This window comes from Salarias fasciatus, chromosome 17, assembly GCF_902148845.1.
Source record: "Salarias fasciatus chromosome 17, fSalaFa1.1, whole genome shotgun sequence".
In the NCBI taxonomy this organism is placed as follows: domain Eukaryota; kingdom Metazoa; phylum Chordata; class Actinopteri; order Blenniiformes; family Blenniidae; genus Salarias; species Salarias fasciatus.
Genome location: NC_043761.1, coordinates 14,998,403 through 15,023,197, shown reverse-complemented (window position 1 = coordinate 15,023,197; position 24,795 = coordinate 14,998,403). Strand labels below are relative to the sequence as shown.

At 42.9% G+C, this 24,795-nt stretch overlaps 2 protein-coding genes across 10 annotated transcripts in view; one reads left to right on the top strand and one right to left on the bottom strand.

Moving 5' to 3' along the window:
- il15ra (interleukin 15 receptor subunit alpha) overlaps nt 1-24,795 on the bottom strand; it is a 31,645-nt gene that overhangs the window by 5,441 nt on the left and 1,409 nt on the right. The window contains exons 3-13 of one of the 8 annotated variants that reach the window (XM_030113326.1): nt 23,737-23,787; nt 23,465-23,515; nt 23,016-23,063; nt 22,708-22,791; nt 16,643-16,843; nt 15,027-15,077; nt 14,578-14,625; nt 14,273-14,356; nt 12,983-13,084; nt 12,813-12,900; nt 11,834-12,742 (exon numbers count right to left, since the gene is read on the bottom strand). In XM_030113326.1, the coding sequence (XP_029969186.1) occupies nt 12,664-12,742; nt 12,813-12,900; nt 12,983-13,084; nt 14,273-14,356; nt 14,578-14,625; nt 15,027-15,077; nt 16,643-16,843; nt 22,708-22,791; nt 23,016-23,063; nt 23,465-23,515; nt 23,737-23,787 (887 nt within the window). In that variant the 3' untranslated portion in view covers nt 11,834-12,663. Of the gene's footprint in view, nt 1-11,833; nt 12,743-12,784; nt 12,901-12,982; nt 13,085-14,272; nt 14,357-14,577; nt 14,626-15,026; nt 15,078-16,642; nt 16,844-22,707; nt 22,792-23,015; nt 23,064-23,464; nt 23,516-23,736; nt 23,788-24,795 lie in introns of those variants that run through there. The other 7 variants (XM_030113327.1, XM_030113329.1, XM_030113331.1 and 4 more) reach the window with 7 other exon arrangements.
- On the top strand, nt 30-8,534 carry fbxo18 (F-box DNA helicase 1). Of its 2 annotated transcripts, XM_030113311.1 has the most exons (22): nt 85-145; nt 244-314; nt 607-771; nt 888-1,507; nt 2,162-2,298; nt 2,451-2,598; nt 2,680-2,861; nt 2,941-3,015; nt 3,095-3,186; nt 3,266-3,434; nt 3,548-3,767; nt 3,838-3,937; nt 4,017-4,112; nt 4,205-4,341; nt 4,482-4,578; nt 4,652-4,818; nt 4,905-4,992; nt 5,257-5,451; nt 5,564-5,689; nt 5,807-5,913; nt 7,227-7,361; nt 7,452-8,534. In XM_030113311.1, exons 2-22 carry the CDS (start codon nt 296-298, stop codon nt 7,617-7,619), a joined length of 3,243 nt encoding a protein of 1,080 aa, XP_029969171.1. In that variant the 5' UTR covers nt 85-145; nt 244-295; the 3' UTR covers nt 7,620-8,534. The 2 variants fall into 2 exon arrangements, with proteins under 2 accessions (XP_029969170.1, XP_029969171.1); XM_030113310.1 differs by having other exon boundaries at nt 30-314.

Genomic DNA, 24,795 nt, shown 5'->3' with positions numbered 1-24,795 from the left:
ACGTCATTTCTACAGCAGCGCCGCTTGGAAAAACACGGAAGCATCGAAATCCATATTTCTAAATGAAAAACTGCTTTTAACTTCAGTTTTATAACACAAACATGTTTACTTCATGTCGCAGCTGCTCGCTTCCTTAAACAGAGAGGCAACGAGAAGCGGTTTTTTTTATTTTCTCGAGCCCCTCCGACAGTTACTGTGAAACTTTTGTTTGTTTTGTTTTTGTTGTGTTTTTGCATCTTTAAGGTACCAAAGTGTCTTCTTGGCGGTATGTAGAAGTGCTGCTTTGGGAACCAGAATGGAGGTGGCTGTTAAAAGTAAGTGTCTTACAACAATAGGACGAAAACACACCAATAATGATTAATATTGTTTGATTTCTCGTGTCTCCAACGCTTGATACAGCTGAGATTGTACAATGATCACAGAGCCTCACAAGAAAATAGAATATGTGTATATATGTGTATATATGTAAATAATTATAAATGCACAGGTTGCAGAAAGTACAGATTTTACATGTGTTGAGTGAGGACATTGAAAATGGCTTTAAGGACATCACAGCATCATATTCTGTCTTGCATTCATGTGTTTGAATTCTGTGTGATTTCCAAGGAAAGGCTAAGAGGAGACACCTGAATGCACAGGAGTGTGAGGAGCTTGGACAGAGTGCTGCAGGGACAGACGCCCTCACACAACCTCACGCCAACAGCGCCCGAAGCAATCATGACCCCAACCGAGGGCTGTATCCCAGGACGCCCTCGAAGACACGCAGATTTGGTAATTACAAGCTTTCTGCTTAGTGTACACAAAAAAAAAACTGTCAATGTCTTTGTTGGATCAAAATATGAAGGCCAGACTCTGGATGTCTTTTTCCTCTTTCCATGTCATTACAGCACCAGCAGCTTTCAGGAGTCCTTCCGGGCGTCAGAAGAGCATCAACAACTTCTTCTCAGTGTCAAAAGTCATCAGTACGAGTCCACACAAGCCGTCCCTGCCTTCTACGTCTATGTATCGCAACGGAGGTCCAAATGCTGTCGAGGAGGAGGATGAAGACGACGACGACATCAGCCTGTTAGCTGTCCCACTTCCACCAAACCCCGAAGACGACGACAATGAGATCGATGACAACCTTTTAGCTGCAGTTGTGATTCCAGAGTCTGACATGATGGACGAGGATGAGATTGATGACGCCAGCCTGTTAGGAGTCCCGATGGGGCTGGAGTCCGAAGCCACAAAGGAGCCGGAGGTGGATTATCTGGAGGGAGTGACGGCAGAGATGTTTGACGATGACTCTGAATTTGAGAGATGTGACGAAGAGGAGGTGGAGCCCCTCCCCGATGAACACTATGGACTCCTGGGCACCAACAAAGCCTTACTCCAGCCTCAGGGCTGCATTGACGACCTTCCAGAGGAAGTGCTCAGGCAGATACTGTGCCTCGTCCCGGCGCGGGACCTCTACCGCTGTGTCAGCCTGGTGTGTCATCGCTGGAGGGACATTGTCCAGGACACTAAGGTTAGAGCAGCTCTGTGTGGCACATTAGAAGAGTTAGAATTTCTCCACATCACCGTGTTTTGGATACTTAGAGTGAGAGCATAAGTTGTTTCTCTACCATCGTAATAAGGAGCCCTGCATTTGTTTTTTTTTGTTTCCCCATAAAAATCTGATAAATCCTGATTTATTATTATTTTTGTTTTTAATTTTGCTGCTTAACCATGGAAACCTGCCACCTTTGTTAATCTAGGAGTAAATGAAATTGTTCCCTCTTTTGGCCACAAGGTGTAAGTATTGTAATCTCCCCTCAGTCATCTCCAGCCAGGAATAACAGGCAAGGTACTCTTCAAATATTGGCACAGATTGCTAAAAATGAAACAAGAAGTTAATTGGAAAGCACTTAACTATGGGAAGATATCAGGCTAAATCAATCAAATGATTAGTTTGAAAACCAACACATCCAAACACCAGATGATTCTGCTCAAAGAAATAACCTGGATGAGTCTCGGACACGAGCATATTAAATTAGCCTCAAGTTCAAATTCCATATAAAAGACGTGAATATTAGTCATATGTTCGACATGTTTAAGCTGCAGGTATCAAACTGAAAAGCTAAAAAAAAAAATCCCCATCCAACTGCTTCTTGGAGTCCTGTGATGTGCTCTGTTTGAACAGTTCATGCCTTTCAAGAAGCGATACTACCGCTACGTGATGAGAGAAAAGGAAATGGTGGGCGAGATGGCGAAGACCCTGAAGGACAGTGGCATCACCGATCGGACGCGATCAGACCTCAGCATGCGAAGCCTCGTGGTGTAAGTCTCCATTTCTTCAATTCTGTTAGTACATGTTGGAGTCATTTTCATCATTATTCATAACTGTGTAAAACGCCTAACTAATGAGTTCTTTATGTGATTTTCTGCTGTTTTTTGTGTTATTTTTGTGACGTTTGGTGTGTTTTGTTCAGTCTCATGGCCCAGCATCCAGTGGCAGAGCGGGTGAGGCCGGACGACGTTCTGGAGCGAGTCAAGAGGCACCGGCTCTACCCGCAGGCCGAGGCCTCCGTCACCCTACGGATTCCCGATATCAAGAAGCACCTGCACCTCAACTGCCAGGTACAGCGCTCACGTGATGTGGCGTTGAACGTTAATTGGCGTCGGTGCGCGAATCTCATCAGTCGTGCGCGCGACCTCCAGGGACCCAACCCGTACGCGGCCATGGCCGTCATCCTGATCCTGAGCGAGAGCGTGGCGGACGTGGAGGCGCTGGTGTCGCTGCTCGCCGGCTGCTTGTCCTTCTCGGCAGTCACAGAGTACCTGAACCACATGGCCATGATGCTGCTGGCCCTGCAGAGGAACCGCGTCCAGATCAGCAACAGGTGGGCCCCGCGCAGTCCGTCGTTCTCAGTATCCAGTCGTCGTCGGTCGGCTCACGACGGCCGTCTCCCGCCTCCTCAGGCTGCATTACAACATCTACTACGTCCTGCACCTGCTGGAGAACGGACCCTTCACTGACACCTCCGGGGAGGGCAGGTGAGGCGTACATGGTGTGTGTAAAACCTGCTTGATATCCACTCGGATTTACAGCTCTGACCGGCTCTGTGTTCGTCAGGGGGCGCCGGATTCACGTCACGCAGGAGCAGCAGGAGATCCTCAGACACGACATCCAGCGCGACCACGTGGTCAAGATCATCGCGTTTGCAGGTAGGAGAAGGCAGAAGTTGCTCAGATTCGGATCTCCGGCGCCCGCCGCGGCTGAAAGTCCCCCTCCCGCCCGACGCAGGGACGGGGAAGACCACCACGCTGGTGAAGTACGCCGAGCAGCGGCCGCACCTCCGCTTCCTGTACGTGGCTTTCAACAACTCGGTGGCCACCGAGGCGCGCCGCCGCTTCCCCCGCAACGTGGAGTGCAGGACGGTCCACTCGCTGGCCTACAACGACATCGGAAAGAGGTGCAGGAGGAGCGCTGCCACTCAGCTTCAGGAGGATGTCCTTTCATAACCGCTTTTTTTTTTTTTTTTTTTTTCCCCCTGTTCCTGCTGCCGTCATCCTTTTCCTCCGTCAGGTATAGAAACAGCAACAAGCTCGTCCCCAACGTGAAGCCGTTCAACATCAGCTTCGCCCTGCCCAAAGGCCGCGGGGGCTTCGCCAGGTCCAAAGTGATCTCGGAGACGCTCAACAACTTCATGGCGTCGGCGGACCGGACCATCGGCCCGCACCACGTTCCCTCCCCTCACCTCGACAACGGCAGGGTCTCCACAGAAGCCGTGGCGCTGGAACAAATGGTACCGGCGAGTCGTTCAGCAGGAGCGCCTGGAGAGTCTCGCCTCACACCTTTTATTTCCTCCTCTCAAGCTGAATCCCGAGCTGTTTGTGGACGACGCGCTGATGATCTGGGACAAAATGACGGACCTCCACGAGAAAACACAGGTCGCCTATTTCATGACTCACGATGGTACGTCAGCTGTAGGAGTCCAGGTGAGAGGTCGTGAGTGTTAGACGCACACCGTACACACACGTTCCTGCGTCCGCAGGTTACCTGAAGCTGTGGCAGCTGCAAACCCCGAAGCCCCGTCTCTCCGACCAGTACGACGCCTTGTTCATAGACGAGGCGCAGGACTGCGCTCCGGGTACCCAGCCGGCCGCCCCCGACCAGACAAATTCACAAACCTGCCGTGAATTTCAGTTTGTGACGCTGAAAATGGTTTCATTCCGCCTTCAGTCATCATGGATGTGCTGCTCTCGCAGCGCTGCGGGAAGATCCTGGTTGGAGATCCTCACCAGCAGATCTACACCTTCAGAGGAGCCGTCAACGCCCTGAACGTCACCGAGCACACACACATCTACTATCTCACACAGGTACGCACTCACACACGTCATGTGACGCGGCTGTAGAAGGTCAAATAAACTAAATACAGGAAGCTTCTCTTCATCAGTCACGAGTTCACTTTGAGGGACGTGAGCTGTCGTGTTTTGAGTCGTGGTCTTTTGTGATCCAGAGCTTTCGGTTCGGTGCTGAGATCGCCTACGTTGGAGCCACCATCCTCAGCGTCTGCAAGAAAGTCGACAAGATCCTTGTTGGTGGAAAGCAGAGAGGTGAATGAGTGGAAATGCAGCATGAGAATATTCTGTTTAGTTTAGGTTTTTATCCTTCCCCTTTGTGTTGTAGATGGAGTGTGTGACGAGACGGCGAATAAGGCTCTGGAGTGCATGAATACAGGGGTGAGTACGAGCCCGGGGCAGACGGCCATCTTGTCCCGGTGCAACCTGGGAGTGTTCAGCAGGGCCGTCTCTCTGATCGACGCCAACCCAAACTGCCGGATCCACTTCATAGGAGTGAGTTTGAATGAAACCTCCGTCGATTGTCTTCTTGCTCTGATCATACCGAGCCTTTGTTGATTCGTTCATTTTTTTTCATAAAGGATGTCAAAAATATCGGCCTGGATAAAATCTTGGACCTTTGGCACCTCCTGCAGCACAGCGGCAAAAAGGAAGTCCAGCGACCACGATGTGAGAGTCTTATCAATGGTGGTTGTTTACAAGGACCGCATGCAGAAAAGGAGCATTAATACAACTCAAAATAAAAACCGTCACTCAGAAAACTTCAAATATGAAGTTAACGCGAGTTTACTCTCTCTCTCTCTCTCTCTCTCTCTCTCTCTCTCTCTCTCTCTCTCTCTCTCTCTCTCTCTCTCTCTCTCTCTCTCTCTCTCTCTCTCTCTCTCTCTCTCTCTCTCTCTCTCTCTCTCTGTCTCTCTATCTCTCTCGATCTAGATTTCAGGGATCCCTTCATCCGCTCATTCGCAAAGAACATCGGATGCGCCTTCTACAGTCTGAAGAAGTACGCCGAGCAGACCGAGGACAACGAGCTGGGCGGGAAGCTCGCCATCGTGGAGACGTACGGCGGGCGCATCCCCGAGCTGGTGGAGCGCCTCAACAGCTGCTACGAACGGGACATCAGCAGAGCAGGTTGGGCGCCGTTTTTATCCGCAAGGGCGAGATCCGCTTCCCCGGACAGGAAATCGATGGACGGCTTCTTTCATTTCTTCGCTGAAACGTTCCGCTGCTCCTCTCCTGACAGACTTCATCGTGGGGACGGTCCACAAGGCCAAGGGTCTGGAGTTTCACACCGTGATCGTGAACGACGACTTCGCCAAGGTTCCCTGTTCCGGCCACGAGCTGTGCCACCACCCCGACTTCTCTTTCTGTAGGTTTTCCTTTCTGTTATCTCATATCTAACCTCCGTATGTCAGAACTTTCCAGGCTAAAGAGGCGCGGTTTCCTCAACAGCTCAGATTTTTTTTCCTGTCTCCACTTGGCGCAGGTAAAATTCCCGACGACGAGTGGAACCTGCTGTACGTGGCGGTGACTCGTTCCAAGACGTCTCTGGTCATGACGAAGAACATCCAACGCATCCTGACGATAGCCGGGGTAAGGGCAGCGCTCAGAATACACACATCTGTGGCTGTGCCGGATCTGGAACATTCACCTCCCGGAGGACATCACCCGACTCAAATATTAGAAGTTTTTTGAAGTTTTATTAATAGAATGCCCCTTGAGATGTAGCATCTCGTTTTCGAGGGGGTCCATAAACACATACATATCTAACACAATTTACAATAACATACATAAATGCACACATATAAACATAAACAGACACACACACACACACACACACACACACACACACACACACACACACACACACGCTCACGACTCCCAACGAGTCGTGAGCACATTTAATGGCCGCCACATGCCGACGCTTTTGTTAGACTCTGTTCTATATTTAAGAGAAACTGATGGGAAGCATCTGCCGGAGGACAAAGTCTCCCTGGAGGACAAACTGCTTCCGTCTGTTTCTCAACATGTGGACTCCTCCTGTAAATCGCTCAAACCGTGAACCTGGAGGTCGGAGGCTTGAAGAGAATGTTTGAAACCGGAGAGGCCTGACACTTTCACTGCAGTGCTGAGAAGGAAAAAAAAAAACGATTTATGGAAAGATGAAAGGCTTAAATCTTTCTCTCTGTTACTGGAGGTTAAAGCAACACCATCACTATTTGTTTAGACACTTTTTCCCTCCGGTGTTTTGGGCCAAATAAAATAACTTCTGTTTTATCTGAATTTAGGAGGAGAAAATTACGACTCTTCCAGGTTTCTATGTCTTTAAGACAAGCTTCTAATTTGATAAATTGATCGGTGTCATCTGGTTTCAGGGATAAATAGATCTGTGTATCATCTGCATAACAGTGGAAGTTAATGGAGTGTGTCCTGATGATGTTCCCTACAGGAAGCATGTATAATGTAAAGAGCATAGGTCCTAGAACAGAACCCTGTGGAACTCCATATTCAACTTTGATCCAAGAATCATCGTTAACATTGACAAAGTGGAACCTGTCTGTTAAATATGATTGAAACCAGTTTAATGCTGAACCTTTAATCCCAATAGTATATTCTAGTCTCTGCAGTAGGACGTCATGATCAACAGTGTGGAATGCAGCACTGAGATCGAACAGGACCAGAACAGAGACCAGTCCTCTATCTGAGGCTGTGAGAAGATTTGAGTTGTAGATGGACGCTACATTGAAACAGAGATATTCACCCTTCTTTCACCAGGTTTCAGTGAGGTTTAAGAAATCCACCGGTAGATTAACTCCTCTCGCTGGAGATGATAACAGAGACAATGAGAATAAATTCAGTTGCGACCCTCAAATGAAAAACAGCTGTTTGAACTTATGCTTTCCCAGGAATACTTGCTGAAGTCTGAGATGCCCCCCGCCCCGCTGGCGGATGGAACCACTCCCCCGTGCTCCGTTGGAAGCTGTCCCAACTGCCTCACGCCCGGCTCGGCGTTCATCATGAGCAAACCAGCCATGAATTATGTAAGAAGATGGGGGGGAAAGAAACCACTCGGCGGAGGCCGCCTTCCTCTGGGCCCGCACTGGTTTCATGGTTCTCGTGTTTCTCTGCAGAGCGACTGCAAGTCGCAGGGCGGGCCGCTGTGCGAGAGGTGTGTGTGGACCCGCGTGGGGCCCGTGGCCTTCCTCATGACCGACGACGTGCTCTCCATGGCGCAGATCCCCCAGGCAGCCCCGGGGTTCCACAGAGTGGCGGACGACTTCATCATGGCCTTCTTCTAACTGCGGGACCGAAAATCTGCTGGACAGAACAGGGAGATCATTTCCTGAAGGACTTAGTTTCAGCTTCAGTTTTTATTAAACAAAAGAGAAAGAGTAAAATCTCCTGATTTGTTTTGTTATGTCTATTTTTATGTGGGAGTCTGAGAATCCGGGATGTTGGAGCTGGTTTTCCTATCTGTAATGACACTTCAAGGCAACATTTACTGATGACAAACAGCTGCGAGTGGTTCAGGCAAAGTTCCTCCCCAAAAACAATAAAAACATACGAAGTCATCTGATGTGAGTTGTTCGGTTGGTGGATAAAAGCTTTCCGCCTCTACTCTGCTTCCCATTCAGCAGTTGTGATTGGATTTGATTAATTCAGAGGATTTCTTTGAAGTACTTCATACCAAAGTTCCTGCTGCAGTTGTCTCACTATATTTAAACATCCAGGAAGACAGTTTAAAAGTGCGTAGCTGGAATTAGGAGTGTTGGGAGCAGCTGTGGCAGATTGATGGATCCTGTGAGAAGGATCCCTCGCAGGATTGGGATTTACTCGTACAAACTGTAAACAGGGAGGGAAGAAGGCGACTTCCGCTTGTTGGTTTTCACACAGAAATCAAATTATTTACACTCAGTTCTGCCAAATTTAACAAAACAGACGACGGAGAATGAACGGGAGGATGTTTATAAGTCCACGTAATTTTGTTCAAACTTCCGAGTGAGTTTACATTATTGACTGAAATGTCTATTTTTGACATGTTTGTCTTTTAGCTCTATTCACTGTGGTCAATTTAATGATTATTCTGCTGCTATATGTGGAGTTTTCAGTATTTTTCTGCAAAGGTGTTTATACAGCAGTGACTTTCTCTTTATATGACAGAAGTCTTCAACGCTTTTTGAAAAGAAGAAACATTAAAATTTTAAGTTTTCACATTCCTGATTTGTTGCCTCTTCACTGAAATGTACCGCAGTAGGCTTTTTTTTTAATTACTATTACAGAACTTTTCCTGTGGTTTGTTCTTTTTTCTCATAATTTAGCAATTGTAACGTTAATTTCTTGTGGCACATGCATTGACTGATTGATTGATTTGATTTGATTTCGGACACAGCGGCGATCCATAGAAAAGAAATAATAAAATACAGAAGAGAGCAACACACATACACAACAAGACAGACATTCCAGCATCAAGTGTTTACATACAAGCTAAAACGCCAATGCCTCCAGAGCCTTGAAGTGAACCTAAACGTACTCAGAGCAGGATTTACCAGTGCAGAAATAATGCCGTTTGATAATTTAGACATTCTACACATACAGCTGAACATCAGGTTCCTGAGTACAGCAGGACATGTAGGAACATCAGCACTCACAAACTCTGGTTTGCACTGCTCCCTCTGGGCACAGTGGCCCTCATTTATCAAACGATCTTTCAAACAGGTGTATATCTGAGCGGTGAGCTCATCGTACGACGGGGCTCGCGCGGCATTACAGAAACTTCCGTACCTCGCCGACCTCAGCGTTTGAGTGATCGGGTGTTGATAAATGCGGCGGCTGAATTCGATCGTCATTAACAATGTTCCGCCCTGAAATATTCACAGTTCCCAAACCGCGCCCAGTGAGGTCAAACACGGAAAAGGAGCGATTTTGGCGAAAAAAGAAACTTTTGGGAGCTGGAAATGGATCCTCTCAGGTCTGAGGTGGAGATGAAATCAGGAGGAGCTCCTTGGAAGAATAAAAAACTGAAATTAAAGGAGAAAAGAAAAACGCAGTCTGGAGGACGCTGTTCACGGCAGCAGTGAGCAGCGTCACCTGGATGAACGGACACCGGCTGAGGTCTGAGCAGGTTATAGATCCGTTAATTTAACCCTGATATTACAAATAATGAAGCCGACTCATGTTGTACAGCTCAGAGTTTTATTGTTTTGTTTTATGATGTCTCAGAGTCAGACAGCAGCGGCACCGCGGCCCGGTCTCCTCCCCACAGTGGGGACGGTCCCACCGAGACACACCTCGGACCGAACGGGACACAGCACAGGACCGAACAGGACCCGGGACTCAGGCCACCGAGGGCGGCGCGTGCCTCCCGCTGCTGGTGCTGCTTAAATTAAAGACAACTCATAGAAGTTTTAATAAAATGTTTGACTAAACGTCCTCTGTCTGTATTTAATCTCCCTTTAGTTAATGTTATTTTCTAGGCTGCTGGCTTCACATCACTGATTAAATAAATAATTTTCTATACTTTAGAGTTTATTTACATTTCAGTCGCGGTTCTTCAGGTCCTGTCTCCTCCGTCCAGACCCAGTGAGGCTCTGCTGGTTCCCACATCCTCTTGTGGCGCAAGCGCATCAAAGTAACTCTGTCGCAAGTGCAATGTTGTGTAAACTACCTAAATAAAGTCACACACCTTTTCGGGGATGAACAGGAACAGCAGCGTTTCCCCCGCTGGATCTGAGCGTCTGAAGCTGCTCTGCAGCAGCAGCAGCGTCTTTGCGCATTGTTAAAACTGCGCTCCTCTCCGTGGCAGGATGAACCAGCGGACTTATTGAAAGTTAAAAATCCTTTATTAATCCCAAGAGGAAGAATTTCATTAGATATTCCTTAAGGACATCATTTTATTTTTTTTATTTATTTATTTTTTTTAATCTGTATTGAATGTGTGCTGCTCCTGCTTTATGGCGGGTTTGAGATGTGCTTTATAGTTATTTTCACGCTCCGCCAGGTTTTCTGCACTGCACCGCAAGTCCGCACTGACTGAAGCTTGCGTACACGATGTCAGAGCTGTCGTGAGATTTCATCTTTCCGAACGATCACGACCAAATTGATAAATAACCAACCCGTCTTTCATATGGACGTACGACGGGCGTACGCCCATATACGGTCGTACTACCGTTTGATAAATGAGGGCCAGTTGAGTCTCTGCATGGAGCTCCTTTTGTAATGCCGCCACAAGTGGGCAGTATACATTGAGGTACAGAAGGTTTTAAAAAGAGTATACTAAATTTTCTCTTCAGCATGTTAGCCAGTGCAGACATCATACGGCATTGTCTTTGAATGTCTCTATCATCAGACAGGACGTTACTCAAATAAGTGTCCTAGATATTTAACTTCTTCGCAAGTTTTAAGGACAGTACCAGAAAGAGAGAAGACAGGGAAAGACAGTTTATTGTCTTCCTTGCTTCTGATGATCATGATGTTACTCTTTTTTCCATTATATTTAATATCAAAATCAGAGCCATGTTGAGAGCATATTCTGAGTAGCTGCTGGAGGCCAGCGCTGCATGGACACAGGACAATCAGATCATCTGCGTACATCAGGTGGTTCACAACAGCATCTCCAATCATACAGCCTGTTCTACAACTGTTAAGTTGGTTTGATAACTCATCAATGTAGATATTAAAGAGAAATGGAGATAAGATACTCCCCTGCCTAACTCCATGGCATCCATTAAAGGGTGCAGATGTAGAATCACCCCATTTCACATACATTATCTGGTGTGAATACCAGAAAGTCAGAATTCTTATAAGTGACATGGGAACCCCTCTATTATGCAATTTATAGAACCATTTTTCATGATTCACACGATCGAAGGCCTTAGAGGCATCAATGAAACACATAAAAATCGTCGAATTATGTCTGTTGTACAAATCCAGAATCTCTTCAAGAGCAAAGATGCATGCAGCATTATTTGGCTTGATCAGTGTTTAAATAAGGCCACAAGGAAAACCGTCTCCTGCTATAATGGTGGATACAGTTTCTTTTCCCGGGGTTGAAGTTGAAGTCTGTATAGTTATCACTACTTTCTGTGCCTGTGTGTGGCTAAAATATGACTTCATGCAGATCAAATGATAATTTACACTCAGAGCCGGGCTGACCTGTTGGCACATTAACTCTTCTAATGGTCTGCTGGAACTGGAGAGTTTAGAAAATTTAGGGAAAAAAAACACTATTTTTACAGATATCCTCTATTTCAAGATGGAAATCAAACCAGTCATCTACAGAGTTCAGTGATGTGAAGCATATAATGAAGAACAGCATCATTATAAAAGGACTGAATTCATACAACACATGAAATATGTAATATTTTAGAGCAAAATGAGAAAATGAAATGAAAATTGATCCATTATGTGGGAAACACGCCACTCGACCACCAGCTCACAAAATTAGAAGACATTCTCATGCCTCACTTCTTTATTACACCACAAATCAAGCAGTTACATGAATAACAAAACTGTGGACAATTTGATCTGGGTCATTCTCTTTTTTTTTTTTTTTTTTTTGGAAAATTTCAGAAAACAACTGTGATTGGCGGGGATGAAGCTTAAGAGAAGAATTAAGAGAAATATTTAAATACAAACTCCCAAAGAGCTGCTTGGACTTATCTCTGTAAATTGTCCCACAGAATGACAAATATCTAAAGATCTGGTAAAAAAAAAAAAAAAATGCTGTTTGTAGAAAAGCAAAACAAAAGGATTCAAACATTTTATGTCTTCATGTCTTTACTGAATCTACTACAGCCTCACATGGAGTGTATTCTCTTCACTGTTATTTTTTTTTCCTGCACTGATTAGCTTCGGGAAAATATTTGCCTGAGACGTGGAAATTAACCTGAGTTTACCAAGCAGTAGTGACAGTGACAGCCGCCAGCCCTATAAAACTGCTGTCAACTCTGAAAGACGTGTGGAAAAATCATCTGAGAGAAAATCCTGAAAAGTGCTGCTGACACTGCTCACTTTATCACACCAGGGATGAAGCAGCATTACGCTTACTCAACTGAGAGGCCTTTATATTAAAACACACAAAGCAAGTAAGCTATGTTGACTAACATAGCTGTTATTGTTGCATTTGACTGAAGAAACTCAGTATTCAGGAATCTGATCATCCACCACATCCACATCTTTGGCGGTTTGAGCAGCACACGATGTTGGACTGTGAGACGAAACAAGGATACTGATTGAAACACCACGAATGTCCGTTCTGTCAATTAAATGAGCTGCGGGAAAGCGAAAGCCAGTGGCGTCCAGTCTTCAGTTTTTTTAAAATTAGTCCTCAGACGGTGCGGAGGGCTACGAGGGGAGTCCGCATGCTGGGTTCATGGGCACCAGCTCCTCCCCTGGCTGCTGTGGGAGGTTGTGTCTTGATTTCCTGAGAGGAACAGATGGAAATGAACAGCCGGCCACGTGCAACTGCTGCACGGCGTTTCCTCCGGTCTTACCTCCAATGCAGTATGAAGCCGATCCCGATCGCAGCGCAGATCAGCACCAGTAAAATAGGGGAGACGATCGCTGCCGCTTGTGTTCCTGCTGGGAGATCAATAAACTGATGACCCTGGCTTCATTTGTGGGAAGACAAACGTTTTAGTTTGTAGTGAGTGTTTGAATTTACCGCTGTGTGCCGCAGTCGGGTCAGCGTAGGGATTTGAGGTGCCGTTTCGAGTGGTGGTCGTCTCGGCTTTCCGGATCTTCCCCGGAGTGGGCGTCACGGCGTCTTAATTCAAGGACAGAAAGAGAATAAGAAATAAGACTTTTTTCCTTTATTTTCCATCAACAATGGTTCATTTCACAGATGTAAGTCAGATTGGATTGAATATACGCACTAAATAATGCATTCCTACAGCCCCATTAGACCATCGATGCTGTTTTCATAATAATCTAAATATTATCAACTTTGGTAACTTATTTTTTATCTGCTGGCTGATGACTTTTTTATGATTCCACTGATTCTTCTACCTGCTCTATATCATCGCTTTCACGTTGTCCATGTGTCTTCAGCTGTGGTCAGAAGTAGTCAGATCCAGCTAAAATGGCTCCATATAAACACCTGAATTGGATCAGACTGACCCCGTCTGACTGAAACTGTGATCAGATCCAGAAACTAGAAGAAACATCAGGCTGGAGATTTGTTCTGGGACTTGAATTCACCACATCATGACGTTTGACTGCTGCCAGATAGAAGAAACAATACTGCCACATCACACAATGATCTCTTCCTGATCGGACTCTGAACAATGAGAACGTTTCTTTGTTGTGGTTTCCAAAAGGAAGTTTGATGAAGCTGAAGAATCAGGACTGGCTGGCCTGGGGTCATGGGCGGATTTGCGCGGAAATAAAAGAATACATCAAATGATATCCTTTGAGCCGATAAGCCCACAAATCAATCTGATGACTTTATTCATGTAAACAAGACAATCTGATGGGAACCAGTTCAAGCAGGAAACACAGTTCACGCTGGTCCGTCAGTGTTTCATGTCCCTTGCACAGTTCCCTGTGTTCCAGACTATGAATCTGGTCATATTGTGAATTGTTCCATCTGATTAAACAATGACGACGACTAAAATCCTTTCCTTTAATTAAATTCTGTATAACACTGCAGTTACTTTGTTCTCAAAAGCGGAAGTGAAACTATAACTTCAGTTTCTGGAGAATAAGTGTCACCGCTCTTTAAGAGCTCACTGCCCCCTGGAAGCAACACCTCAGCATAAAAGTACCTTGTGGTTATGACTCCACATGTTTGGCTCAACGGCTGGGGCTGATTAATTTCCATTCAGTATTTATATTTCAGTGGGGTTAAACAAGTAATGGAACATGAGGTAGGTGTGTGGCTGAGACAAGATGTGATCAGACATAACACATTTCATTTTTCATTTCAGTAAAAACTTCTTCATTTTTTTTTTACCGTGGGCCTTGTCGTCCACTTTGTCTCCTGTTTTTCCTTCTTGTGAAACTGTACTCTGCTTCATATAAACGCTGGTGGACGATTCTGCCCACAAACAAAATACAGTTATCAACACTGCAAAAAGCTGCTGTTGATTAATTAATTTCCCTGCTTGTTTCATGAGCAGGTCTTGTGTCAGTATATGGTACAGAGGAATCCTTCCGACGTGAGCAAAGCATTTCGATGAGACGATTATTTCAAACAACAAAATGTGTTTAAATTATTACTTTTGAGTTGCCGATAGTGAAAATATTCCTAAGACTTACTTGCTGTTGAGGTCATGGTTGTGTCTTGAGGATTATCACTGAGATTCTCTGAAGAACAAGAATATAACGAGTAAAATATGAAGATCAGTGACAAGAAAAACAACTAAAACACTATTATTAAGCAAACGGGTTTGATATGGGCCCAAGATCAATAATCACATCCAGATTCCTCTTTGATTTAAAGAGGTTTGATCACTGCTTTGTTTACAGCTTTTAGAAAAAAAAACGCCTGTCTGAAGACAGCTGCTGACAATATGTTGTACGTTTGAAGCTATACAGTTTAAAACATCTTTAGAACAGATTTTGGGCTTGAGGTGCTTTACAATGTGAGTCAGAACTGCACAGTCGAAATGGTGAAAATGGTAGCAGATCAGACTGAAGTCTCTTCATGTGGAGGAACCTAATCTGAGATGTTATGTTGATGACAGAGCTTACAGGAGGACACTTACTTGGTGTTGTACTTTGGGGTGTTGTTGGTAATTTTGGCCTTTTTGGGTCATCTGAAAAACAAGGAAGTTGATACATTGATCAGTTTTCAAGTGTTAAAAAAAGTGCAAAAAGCTTGATATGATCGACTGCACCAACGTTTCACTGTATGCTGATGATACGCTTTTCTGCGTAATGAGAATGTCTGATGGGAACTGTGCTGCATTCCTGTGACAAAGTGCCACTGTTTGTGTTGGCACCAGTACCAGCTGAAGAGCGAAAACAAAGTGCATGTGGGTGCCTGTGGGTGCCGCTCCTGCGGGTGTCGGCGGTGAGTCTGTGAAAGGAAGTCACCAGGTTGCAACACCAGAAGGTGTGAAGCCACATATTCACAGACCGTATATATAAATATGTCTGAGTAATCCAGTTCATATAGTCCATAATGTTAATAGTTTTATAGATTAGTTTGTTGCTATCCTTCTGACGTTTGACATGTTTTCGGATTTTCACACTTGTTCCATAAATTAAACCTTTTCATTTCTATACTGACTACATTTAACTGTAGTGGGGCTGTCATCTTCTTTTTGGATGGGAAAAGGCTTTATTGCTCAGTGGATGGAGTTTTACCATAATAGCTGGTCCCCAATGTGCACAGTATGGCTACACAGCGTGTGCAATGGGGTCAAACGTAACAGCCATGGGCCAAAACCAGCCCGAAAACACAAAACACTGATGTTTTAACAGCTTGTTTGTTTTAAAATATTGAACACAACATGACAGTGAGACCCAAACTAGCCTTAAAATTAAAGCCAGCATGTTAAATATAAAACTACCAAGTCCCAGGAGAATATGAACCAGAATTTCCCAATTTGGGATTAACAAAGTAACGCTACTGTTAGTGTCTATCTACTCACACACCTGCAGAAGAACAGTTTGCTACAGCCGGAGTGCACATGGGTAGTCACAGCGAGAGTCTTTTAGACATCAGCAAGATAAAATCAGATATTAATAAAGTAAAATCAAAAGCAAAGGTGAACTATTTCATGTTCCACTTGTTCTCTCTTTAAGCAGGTTCCTTTTATCAACCTCAGATTCTTATATGATCTATTTTAAAGTGCAATTCTTGTAAGGTGAAATTACTTTTTCCATGTGAACGCCCTGTTCTTTGAATGTACCTGAATGACTGAAATCACTAAGTGGCATTGTTCAGTTTATGTGTGAGCTGATGTTCTCATAACTATAAAGTGATAGGTCAAACATTTTGCAAGTTTTCAGTTACACAACAGTTTGGAAAACATCCACAGTTTGAAAAAAAAATATGTAACTTTAACTTGACACCACTTGCTTTTGGTTAAGCTCACTTGCAAACAGATGCAGTGTCTATGATTCCCAAATGAAGCAGCCTTTGTTTCTTTCAGGTGAACACTGGTGTTTCTCGTTTGAGCAATTAAAATCTGCAATCTCACCTAATATGATACATCAACACTGTTCTGGCTCACTCTCGTCACAATAAGATTCTTTTAGTTTTGCTTATTAAACATCAACATCTTTGCTCATCCTACAAATGGAGCAAACATGGTGTGTTTCATGTTGGCAAAATTTCTCTTCCAAATGAATGAGAGCTCAGTAAACATCTCACCTATACACTGAAGAGTGGAGTTTTGCCACTGTCCAACTTTATTCTTCAGCTCGCATTTGATAAGATTGGAGGTTCCTGCCTTTCTGACATATCCGACCAGGCAAGTGTAGCGAAAGGTGTCACTGATTTGGTGGCACTTCTCAGGTGGATCTTCGGTTAGAGGCCAGGGAGGGATCTTCGGGCACGGACAATGACTTTCGTCTGTAGGAATAAAAGAATAAATCACACACATGCATATATGTGTGTGTGTGTGTGTGTGTGTGTGTGTGTGTGTGTGTGTGTGTGTGTGTGTGTGTGTGTGTGTACGACTGTTTTATAATGGATGTGTTAACTTCAAAGTCCAACTTATTGGCATTAACAATGTGCATGTGTGTGTTTTGTTTATGCATACAAGATATATAATGCAGAGCAGAAACTGTAACGTGCAAGAATTTAAAAATCCATCATAAAGTCAATTTTTTATTACTATTTTTCCACTATATTTCCAGCCATATAATTGTAGATGTCCGTATTGCAGAAATGACAAGATCACATCCTGTCAGAAAAATTTTCTCTATAGTTTAAAATATTTCTAAATGAAGGTTTGGATGACAATCATTTCTGAACTTTCTTTTAATTTTAATCGAGAGAGAATAGTGTATTTCCTCGGCAGAAAACCTATTTCAGCTGGTGCGAGTGATCATTGCGCTTACCGCCGGTGGAGAGCCGCACAGCGCCGAGGAAACAGACCATGATGAAGCCGGCAGAGAGGAGCGGGGAGGCCGGCTCCATCACTCAGCTCTCACCGCTTCGTCCCCGTTTTTCCCAGGTAAAGACGGCCCGGCACGAAACCCACTCCTGTTCCCCCCCCCCCACCCCCAGGTGCCCCCCTCAGTGGTGCTTTCGCTTTCTCTCACTCATCTACACCCACACCGCCCGCCCACTCTGACGTCACAGGCACGTGACCTGCTTCCATTTAGAACACTTCATTGAAACATTTAGGAACAAAAACACGAGCATTCTGAACTTCCAGTCAGATTCCCAGTGTACAATATAGCGGAAAAAAAAGAGAAAGAAAAAAAAAGAAAGAAAAGATAAATGTACAAAGACGACGAGTGACTAGAGAGTAATGTCAATTTCAGACATGAAAAATACAGCTAGAAGTAATTTAAATAACAACTAAAACAAAGAAACGGGGAAAAAAATAATGCTATCAATGTATGTACTGCAATATAAATTTTACTGAACCAAAAGTAAATTGCATTCACGTCAGAGAAAGACCTATCCAAATCAAACATGTAAAAAAGAATGTGACAGATGGAATTTTAATGAAAGCCAGTTTCTTAGTCGGTCAACTTTTGATGTAAAATTAAATTAAATTAAATTAAATTAAATTAAATTAAATTAAATTAAATTGCGTAAATATGGAAAGTGCTCCAGAAATAAAGATTGATTGATTGATTGATTGATTGATTGATTGATTGATTGATTGATTGATTCAATTAAATTAAAGCGGGCAAGCGCCCGGGGCACAATCACTTCAGTACATGATCAGCTGGACGGTACGACATGGCTCCTGTGGTTTCCTGCGCCCCCTTGTGGGCACAGGGAAGAACAGTAAATCCTGTCATAGTATGGAACATGGGGCGCTTCATTATGAAATGTTATTTAACTTTTGTTTCCCTTCTTCTCTCAGAATCGATGTTAAAGCTGCAAACATTTAAATCATCTTAACACAATCGGAACATGCAGTATGAGTTAATGAATGCATCTGTTGACAAATATTCAAGCATTTCAATATGAACAGCTCTGGATTACAGACATGTGAAAATCATCCTGCATTCCTGTGGTTCCTTTTCTAAATCAAAAATTTTTTCCACCAGAAAAATGTCTGATAATTCCAGGATTCAAGGGTGTCATTCAGTTTTACTGGTTGGGCATCAACATTTACTTTGTCGAGTACATCTTGTAAGAGAAATGTTGAGTCACTCTGTGGGTCCAATATTTCATATGTACTTCTCTTAGTGGGGCAGATAACTGCAATAATCGTTCACTTGTGGAAACAAGCACCAAAATTGGCACACATGCTTCTTGGGCATTGCTTTTTTGACAAAACCCGTTAGCCACCTAAAATTTCATGATGGTGGCCATTTTTCAAGATACAGTAACATTGCATTTTGCAATAAAATTGCATAAACCTATCCTATTTGAATGATTTTGGTGTCAAATCGTACATTTATCACTATGGTGATGGTATGTGGGTGAGGTGGGGGTGTTGTGGTGGTGGTGGTGGTGGTGGTGGTGGTGGCAGGGGGTGTTAACGGAGCGGATGCCATAGCACAGCCAGGGCACACTGGTGGTACCACTGCTGTGAAACTCAGGATGGGGTTTACTATCAGCTGAATAATTTGTTTGGTGTAGCTAAAAAATGACTTTAGTGTCCAAATACTGTCGAACAAGCCCTGCATCAGTTAGCTAGTGTTGATTACATGTAGTTTAACATAGATGTTTAGTTAGCCAAGTCAAAGTCTCCCTTGCAAGTGCATTGGGCGGCGCCTATCTCTGTTTCCTAACCCCAGGCCACAGAGCTACTGTGAGTAGTGAAATCTACAGTGGGGGGTTAGACCTCTGGTAGCTCTGTGTGTTCAACCGCCTACCCCATTCTATATATGCCGAGCACCTGGCTAGAAGGCATCCGCTCCGTTAACACCCCCCCCCCCCCACCACCCCCCCCCCCCCCCCCCCCACCACCCCCCCCCCCCCCCCAACAACCACCGCCATGCACACACTGCATCAAGTCATGTCCAACTTGGAAGCCTTGTACAGAAAGATGCTGCACATACTAAGGTGGACCTCTAATTTAACAGAATATTAGGATTCTGGGACTGATATATGGTACAAGGAAGCCTGTGAGTAAGTCCATGGGTCCAAATTTGGATTCTATATAGTGATAAATGTACGATTTGACACCAAAATCATTCAAATAGGATAGGTTTATCCAATTTTATTGCAAAATGCAATGTTACTGTATATTAAATGGTGGCCATCTTGACAAATGGCCGCCATCATAAAATTTTAGGTGGCTAATGGGTTTTGTCAAAAAAGCAATGCCCAAGGAGCATGTGTGCCAATTTTGGTGCTTGTTTCCACAAGTGAACGATTCTCCTGTAATTTGCAGTTATCTGCCCCACTATCTGTGGAGACACAAAGACTGGGGCAACACTTGAGTTAGCGGAAGCACTTGGCGTCGCTGCATGGGACATGACTGTGTGTGTTTCCTGGCTTGTATGATCTTCTGTTGAAGTGGAGCTATTTATTGTTGTTTCCGCAGCCCTTTGTTTCCTGTCACCATGTAAGCAGGCTGGGTGTCGACGGCTGCAGGTGTTGCATGTGTGTCGCTAGGGCTGTCACTTTAGTGCATTAATTAGATTAATTAAATACACTGCAAATTAGTGCACTAAAAAAAATAATCTATGATTAATTATAGCACACTTGAGTGGCAGTTCAATGTGAATGGAGCTGTTGTCTTATTTAGAGGCATGTTATACTTGTAGCATTCATTCTGAATTGCTGTATTAAGTTAGTTTTAGTATTCATTTTGAATTTAGTTTGCTTCAGTGGCTATTTGAGACTCAGCCTTAATCTATTTCACAATTTTTTATCTATATTTGTACTGCATTTTTGAATAGTGCACCAGGTCGAATTGGTTTGCTGGGATGTACTGAAACTTTTTCTTCTTCTGAATTTCTTTACTGAAACACACTGAAAGTGTTATTTAAGTTGCCTGATTGGGCTTAGGATTTATTTTGGACAAGACGTCCTGACTTAGCTTTCATTCATCATCAACAAAAATGTGGATTTCAAATCTTCCCTTCTTGGTGTATTCATTTGATGAGTCCTGCACTACAATTCTGTAACGTCCCTGAATTTGAATTCTTCACTTGGGTATCTAAAGCAGATATGAGATTAAAATGTGATTAATTAGATTAATTAATTACAAATCCTGTAATTAATTAGATTAATTTTTTTGATCGCATGACAGCACTATGTGTCGCCTCTTGCAGTCTTTGCTCATGTGACCCCTTCTCAGGCATCCAAAGCAGAGCTGATTGTTAATTGTTCTTTTATAACTTGTATTTTGTATTATTTTCCATTAACATAATACAGCTATAGGTACATATCCATTAAATGTATGAACATTTAACAACAACACTCCCTTCCCCTGAGAGCAATTCACTTTAATGAGATAATCCAAATGAGGAGGAAACAGACAGCTATACTTACTTTTTCCTAATTTACACACTTCAAAACTAAGTCTGCCCCCAAGTCACTGCCACCCAAACTGTACATTATTTATCTTTTTTGCAAACATTATGTGTGCTCCATGTCAACCACCTGATCTTTCCCATTGACAGGGAAAAGGAGCTTTAACAGAACACCTACATTTGTAAAACTTTACTAAATAAGTGCTGCTGCTTCCAGACTGACAGTTACCTTCACTGAATACGATGACAGCAAACCTGAATGGATAAACGGAACTTAAAACAACTGTCCTGACAGCTTTAGAGAGGGCAGCACAATAAATAGATAAGAATTATTTTCGCAAAGTTTTGATTATAGATAAATTAAATGTCATGCTTTTCTCTCAAAGTGCTTCCTTTTATTTAAATCAAAATATCATCAAATTTGCCTGTTCTTAGGGCCCCTCTGCATCTTGCATATGCCTAGCACCAGCCCTGCTGCAATGTTATATAACATGACGAGTCACAATACACTGATAGAGCACAAACGTCCCATGATGAATAGTCAACTAGACGATGGCCATGCTGTCTGTTCGTGTAAATATGTTCACTGAACATGCTGCTATGTTACAGTTTCCAGGTGTGCTGCTGTTCATTTACACATATGAAGAGCTACATTTTCCCCCATATGTTAAATAGTAACTCAAGTATGGGTCAATGTACGACAAAGTATTCTGTTGTTGTCCGGCACAAATCCCCGCTGTGCAAGTTTTACTTGAAATCCATGTATGGAGGTGTGTATAGAGGTGGAACAAGATAGTCAGGGTTTAATGGATCTTTAAATAGATTGAAGAAATGGAGTGAAGTTATTTTCTGTCCAAAAAAATAAATAAATGTGTGTATATATATATATGTATATATATATATATATATATATATATATATATATATATATATATATATATATATGTATGTATGTATGTATGTATGTATATATATATATATATATATATATATATATATATATATATATATATATATATATATATGTATGTATGTATGTATGTATATATATATATATATATATATATATATATATATATATATATATATATATATATATATATATATATATATATATATATATATATATATATTTCTTAGTTTGTAGATCTGCCTTCTCTTTAATCTTTGGTGCCTTTTTTTATATGAACCATACAGCCTCCAACCGCTGGGGGCGCCAGAGCGCCAGGTGGCGGAAGTTGCTGTTGACGCTCAGTGTTGTTGTCGTGCTTCCACTTCCGCCCGAAAAGCAGGTAAATCAATGTGCTGCTGAGAATGTTAAAACTCGTATTTTGCAGTGTTTCTTTCGCTAAATGCAAGCATGTAAAGCAGCAGTGGGCTGGAAACAAGCCACGTTAATTCAGTTTGTGTTTTAAAATACACTGAACGTGGGGGAAAACTGTTTAGCAGCCGCATTAGCATTAGCTCACATTAGTTAGCTTGTTTCCCTCGGTGTGTCGGTTTTATCTTAGATACAAACAAACAAATGATGAAACTGCAACATGTGACGTATAACAACAATGAAGCAAAGTATTGTTGATTGATTGTAATCAGTTTGCAAGTATGTGCCCTTTGAGTTGAGACGTAATTCTTGACGCCAGTCTGTTGGATGGGAATTAAATATTGTGTGTGTGTGTGTGTGTGTGTGTGTGTGTGTGTGTGTGTGTGTGTGCCGGAAAGCGATGTCGCTGTACATGAGGTAGGTGTGTGGCTGAGACAAGATGTGGTCAGACATAACACATTTCATTTTTCATTTCAGTAAAAACTTCATTTTTTTTTTACCGTGGGCCTTGTCGTCCACTTTGTCTCCTGTTTTTCCTTCTTGTGAAACTGTACTCTGCTTCATATAAACGCTGGTGGACGATTCTGCCCACAAACAAAATACAGTTACCAACACTGCAAAAAGCTGCTGTTGATTAATTAATTTTCCTGCTTGTTTCATGAGCAGGTCTTGTGTCAGTATATGGTACAGAGGAATCCTTCCGACGTGAGCAAAGCACTTTGATGAGACAACGATTATTTCAAACAATAAAATGTGTTTAAATCATTACTTTTGAGTTGCCAATAGTGAAAATATTCCTAAGACTTACTTGCTGTTGAGGTCATGGTTGTGTCTTGAGGATTATCACTGAGATTCTCTGTAGAACAAGAATATAACGAGTAAAATATGAAGATCAGTGACAAGAAAAACAACTAAAACACTATTATTAAGCAAACGGATTTGATATGGGCCCAAGATCAATAATCACATCCAGATTCCTCTTTGATTTAAAGAGGTTTGATCACTGCTTTGTTTACAGCTTTTAGAAAAAAAACCGCCTGTCTGAAGACAGCTGCTGACAATATGTTGTACGTTTGAAGCTATACAGTTTAAAACATCTTTAGAACAGATTTTGGGCTTGAGGTGCTTTACAATGTGAGTCAGAACTGCATAGTCGAAATGGTGAAAATGGTAGCAGATCAGACTGAAGTCTCTTCATGTGGAGGAACCTAATCTGAGATGTTATGTTGATGACAGAGCTTACAGGGGGACACTTACTTGGTGTTGTACTTTGGGGTGTTGTTGGTAATTTTGGCCTTTTTGGGTCATCTGAAAAACAAGGAAGTTGATACATTGATCAGTTTTCAAGTGTTAAAAAAAGTGCAAAAAGCTTGATATGATTGACTGCACCAACGTTTCACTGTATGCTGATGATACGCTTTTCTGCGTAATGAGAATGTCTGATGGGAGATCAGACTAAAGTCTCTTCATGTGGAGGAACCTAATCTGAGATGTTATGTTGATGACAGAGCTTACAGGAGGACACTTACTTGGTGTTGTACTTTGGGGTGTTGTTGGTAATTTTGGCCTTTTTGGGTCATCTGAAAAACAAGGAAGTTGATACATTGATCAGTTTTCAAGTGTTAAAAAAAGTGCAAAAAGCTTGATATGATCGGCTGCACCAACGTTTCACTGTATGCTGATGATACGCTTTTCTGCGTAATGAGAATGTCTGATGGGAACTGTGCTGCATTCCTGTGACAAAGTGCCGCTGTTTGTGTTGGCACCAGTACCAGCTGAAGAGCGAAAACAAAGTGCATGTGGGTGCCTGTGGGTGCCGCTCCTGCGGGTTCGGCGGTGAGTCTGTGAAAGGAAGTCACCAGGTTGCAACACCAGAAGGTGTGAAGCCACATATTCACAGACCGTATATATAAATATGTCTGAGTAATCCAGTTTATATAGTCCATAATGTTAATAGTTTTATAGATTAGTTTGTTGCTATCCTTCTGACATTTGACATGTTTTCGGATTTTCACACTTGTTCCATAAATTAAACCTTTTCATTTCTATACTGACTACATTTAACTGTAGTGGGGCTGTCATCTTCTTTTTGGATGGGAAAAGGCTTTATTGCTCAGTGGATGGAGTTTTACCATAATAGCTGGTCCCCAATGTGCACAGTATGGCTACACAGCGTGTGCAGTGGGGTCAAACGTAACAGCCATGGGCCAAAACCCCCAGCCCGAAAACACAAAACACTGATGATTTAACAGCTTGTTTGTTTTAAAATACTGAACACAACATGACAGTGAGACCCAAACTAGCCTTAAAATTAAAGCCAGCATGTTAAATATAAAACTACCAAGTCCCAGGAGAATATGAACCAGAATTTCCCAATTTGGGATTAACAAAGTAACGCTACTGTTAGTGTCTATCTACTCACACACCTGCAGAAGAACAGTTTGCTACAGCCGGAGTGCACATGGGTAGTCACAGCGAGAGTCTTTTAGACATCAGCAAGATAAAATCAGATATTAATAAAGTAAAATCAAAAGCAAAGGTGAACTATTTCATGTTCCACTTGTTCTCTCTTTAAGCAGGTCCCTTTT